This window comes from Trichosurus vulpecula, chromosome 8 (assembly GCF_011100635.1).
Source record: "Trichosurus vulpecula isolate mTriVul1 chromosome 8, mTriVul1.pri, whole genome shotgun sequence".
Classification (NCBI taxonomy): domain Eukaryota; kingdom Metazoa; phylum Chordata; class Mammalia; order Diprotodontia; family Phalangeridae; genus Trichosurus; species Trichosurus vulpecula.
Genome location: NC_050580.1, coordinates 185062192 through 185065389, shown reverse-complemented (window position 1 = coordinate 185065389; position 3198 = coordinate 185062192). Strand labels below are relative to the sequence as shown.

Genomic DNA, 3198 nt, shown 5'->3' with positions numbered 1-3198 from the left:
AATTTGGTCACAAAATAAAAAAAATTAAGTTGAGAATGGCAAAAACTTGGTGTTGATGGGTAAATAAAGCTAATGATCTCTCTCTTTTTCTCTCTCTCTCTCCCTTCCCTCCTCTCTCTCTCTTTTTCTCTTTCTGTCTCTTCCTTCTTCCCTCCCCCAGTCACATCTGAGAAGCTGAGAATGAATGACACTAGGAAGTCGCCTGTCAAGAACCTAAGAACCTGACATAAATTCCAATCAGAATGGAAAAGGATCCTTACCCCAATGAAACCATTGCCAATGGCACTCCAGTAAATCATCAGCCTCTGTCAAGACATAGTTTGTGGGAAGTTATCACTATAGCAACAGTGACAGCCATAGTAAGCCTGGGCACCATTGTAGGCAACATCTTGGTCATGTTGTCTTTCAAAGTCAATAGCCAGCTCAAGACAGTCAACAACTATTACCTTCTGAGCTTGGCTTTTGCTGACTTAATCATTGGGATCTTCTCTATGAACCTCTATACCACTTATATCCTCATGGGGCACTGGGCTCTGGGAAGCCTGGCCTGTGATCTGTGGCTTGCTCTGGACTATGTGGCAAGTAATGCTTCTGTCATGAACCTTCTAGTGATCAGCTTTGACCGCTACTTCTCTATTACTAGGCCTCTGACCTACAGGGCCAAGCGTACTCCAAAGCGGGCAGGGATCATGATCGGTCTGGCCTGGTTGATCTCCTTTATCCTTTGGGCTCCAGCTATTCTCTGCTGGCAGTATTTGGTTGGGGAGAGAACAGTCCCACCAGGTGAGTGTCAAATCCAGTTCCTCTCTGAGCCCACCATCACCTTTGGCACCGCCATCGCTGCCTTCTATATCCCAGTGTCTGTCATGACTATCCTCTATTGCCGTATCTACCGGGAAACTGAAAAGCGCACCAAGGACCTAGCTGAGCTCCAGGGCTCTGTTTCTGTGGCTGAGTTTGAGACAAGCAACTCCACACGGAAGACTCTGCTTAAGTCCTGCTTCAGCTGCCAACAGCCGACCTTGGCCAAAAGGGAAAGGTGCCAGGCTTCCTGGTCATCCTCAAGCAGAAGCACCTCTGCCACTGGGAAGCCTTCCCAGCCCACTGGTGCAAACAGTGACTGGGCCAAAGAAGAACAGCTTACCACTTGTAGCAGTTATGCCTCCTCAGAGGATGAGGAGAAACCCACCACTGACCCAGTCTTCCGAATGGCCTACAAGAGCCAGGCAAAGGAAAGTCCAAAGGAGGAATTTAGTGTTGAAGAGACCAAAAAAGATCTTGTGAAAGAAAATCCTGTGAATGATAACTATAAAACACAGAAATACTTCCTGTCCCCAACTACCATCCGTAGGCCCAAAAATCAAAAATGTGTGGCATACAAATTCCGGTTGGTAGTAAAGGCTGATGGGACCCAAGAGACCAACAATGGCTGTCATAAGGTGAAAATCATGCCTTGCTCAGTCCCTGTATCCAAGGAACCTTCCACAAAAGGCATGGATTCCAACCTCAGCAACCAAATGACCAAGAGGAAGAGAATGGTCCTGGTTAAAGAGAGGAAAGCGGCCCAGACTCTTAGTGCCATCCTGCTGGCTTTCATCATCACATGGACCCCCTATAACATCATGGTGCTGGTGTCTACCTTCTGTAGCAAGTGCATCCCTGTCACCCTGTGGCACCTGGGCTACTGGCTATGCTATGTGAACAGCACTGTCAACCCCATCTGCTATGCCCTCTGCAATAAAACTTTCAGGAAAACTTTTAAGATGCTGCTCCTCTGCCGATGGAAGAAAAAAAAAGGTGGATGAGAAGCTTGTATTGGCAAGGGAACAGCAGGCTGCTATGAAGTGGCAGCTCCCCTCATGGCAGCTATTGCAGACTGGGCCTTCTGGAATGGGTGGGCCTACAGCCTTTGCTTTCTTCCACTTCAAAAACCAAACTGTCACTTTATATACCTGAAAACTAACTCAAGGAGAAGAAAGGCCCCAGAGGTATCTGCCTTGACATTGGAAGGAATGCCAGCAGCTGCAGGGACTCTCTATGGATCACTCTTGGCCATAATGAAGGCTGGCCAAGGCATTTATGCCACTGTCAGATAGGCCATTGATGTGAATAGCCATTTGGAAGAGAAGGAACCCCTTGAGATATGTACCATTGACTTCAGGGGCACCCATCGAGCCAAGATGACAATCTGCTGCAGACGAAAGGAATCAGATGGAAACTATCCATTCTTCTTTGGGTCATTCCATAGGGTTATGTGCAATGTGTATACATCATGAGTACCTCATACCTGTGAAATCTGATTAAGTAGAAGTCAGTGTCCCTTATAAACAGGAGTGGGGTTTAACTTGCTGAAAAGAATGTATTTCTTCATTTATGAATCAATCAAGTATTCATTGAGCATCCACAATGTGCCTAGCACTGTGCTATTTCTTCATGTTCTTATCTTCCAAATGAAACTTTGCATCTCAGTTCCATGATACACCTAATTTCTTTGGATCCACCAAACAAGTCCTCAACTCTTCACAACTGGCTTTTAAAAAAAGAAATCAGAATCCTACATCTGACAGGAGCCTCCACCTTGGTCATTGCCATATCAAGAGAAGGGTCTCTTCTTTGGTATTAAAAAGTCCCCTGATTGCCCATCCCAGTTTTGTTTGATGAAGAAACATGATGTGGTGGATGGCCTTGGAGTAAGTAAGACATGAGTTTGAATCCTGCCCCTAATTCTCACTAACTGTGTGACTATGGGCAAGTTACTAAACCTCCCTAAGCTTCAGTTTCCCTGGCTGTAAAATAGGAATAATGATATCTATTATTATTACCTACTTCACTGGGGTTTTGTGAGGCCCAAAAGAGATTATATATGTAAAGTGCTTTGCAAATTTTAAAGAGCTGTACAAATGTCAACTATTATTATTTTTGACCATCCTTTGCTGTTAGAAATGTTTCATTTTTCCCTGAACTTTTACCTTTTTGCTACATTTTAAGACCATTTATTCTTATTCTTCTCTTAGTGAAGATGCAGAATAGTTGTAAAAATATCCCTTTGCTGAGTGCAGACCATTCCTAGCCCTTCCCTCAACTCTCTTCTTCAGACTAAAGAATCCCAGTTTTTTTAGCCTTTCTTCATATGTCTTGCTTGCCATCTTTCCCACAGGTCTAGTCCTAGACAAAATTTCGAAGTAAAAATTTATTTTT

At 44.4% G+C, this 3198-nt stretch overlaps 1 protein-coding gene across 1 annotated transcript; it reads left to right on the top strand.

The window, feature by feature from the left end:
• Positions 1-242: 242 nt before the first annotated feature.
• On the top strand, positions 243-1805 carry CHRM5 (cholinergic receptor muscarinic 5). Its single transcript, XM_036736836.1, has one exon. The coding sequence runs from the start codon at positions 243-245 to the stop codon at positions 1803-1805; it is 1563 nt and encodes a 520-aa protein (XP_036592731.1).
• The last annotated feature ends 1393 nt before the right edge of the window (positions 1806-3198 follow it).

Excerpts from the sequence above, each read along its gene's own strand:
- CHRM5 (XM_036736836.1), top strand. The coding sequence starts at position 243 with ATGGAAAAGGATCCTTACCCCAATGAAACCATTGCCAATGGCACTCCA.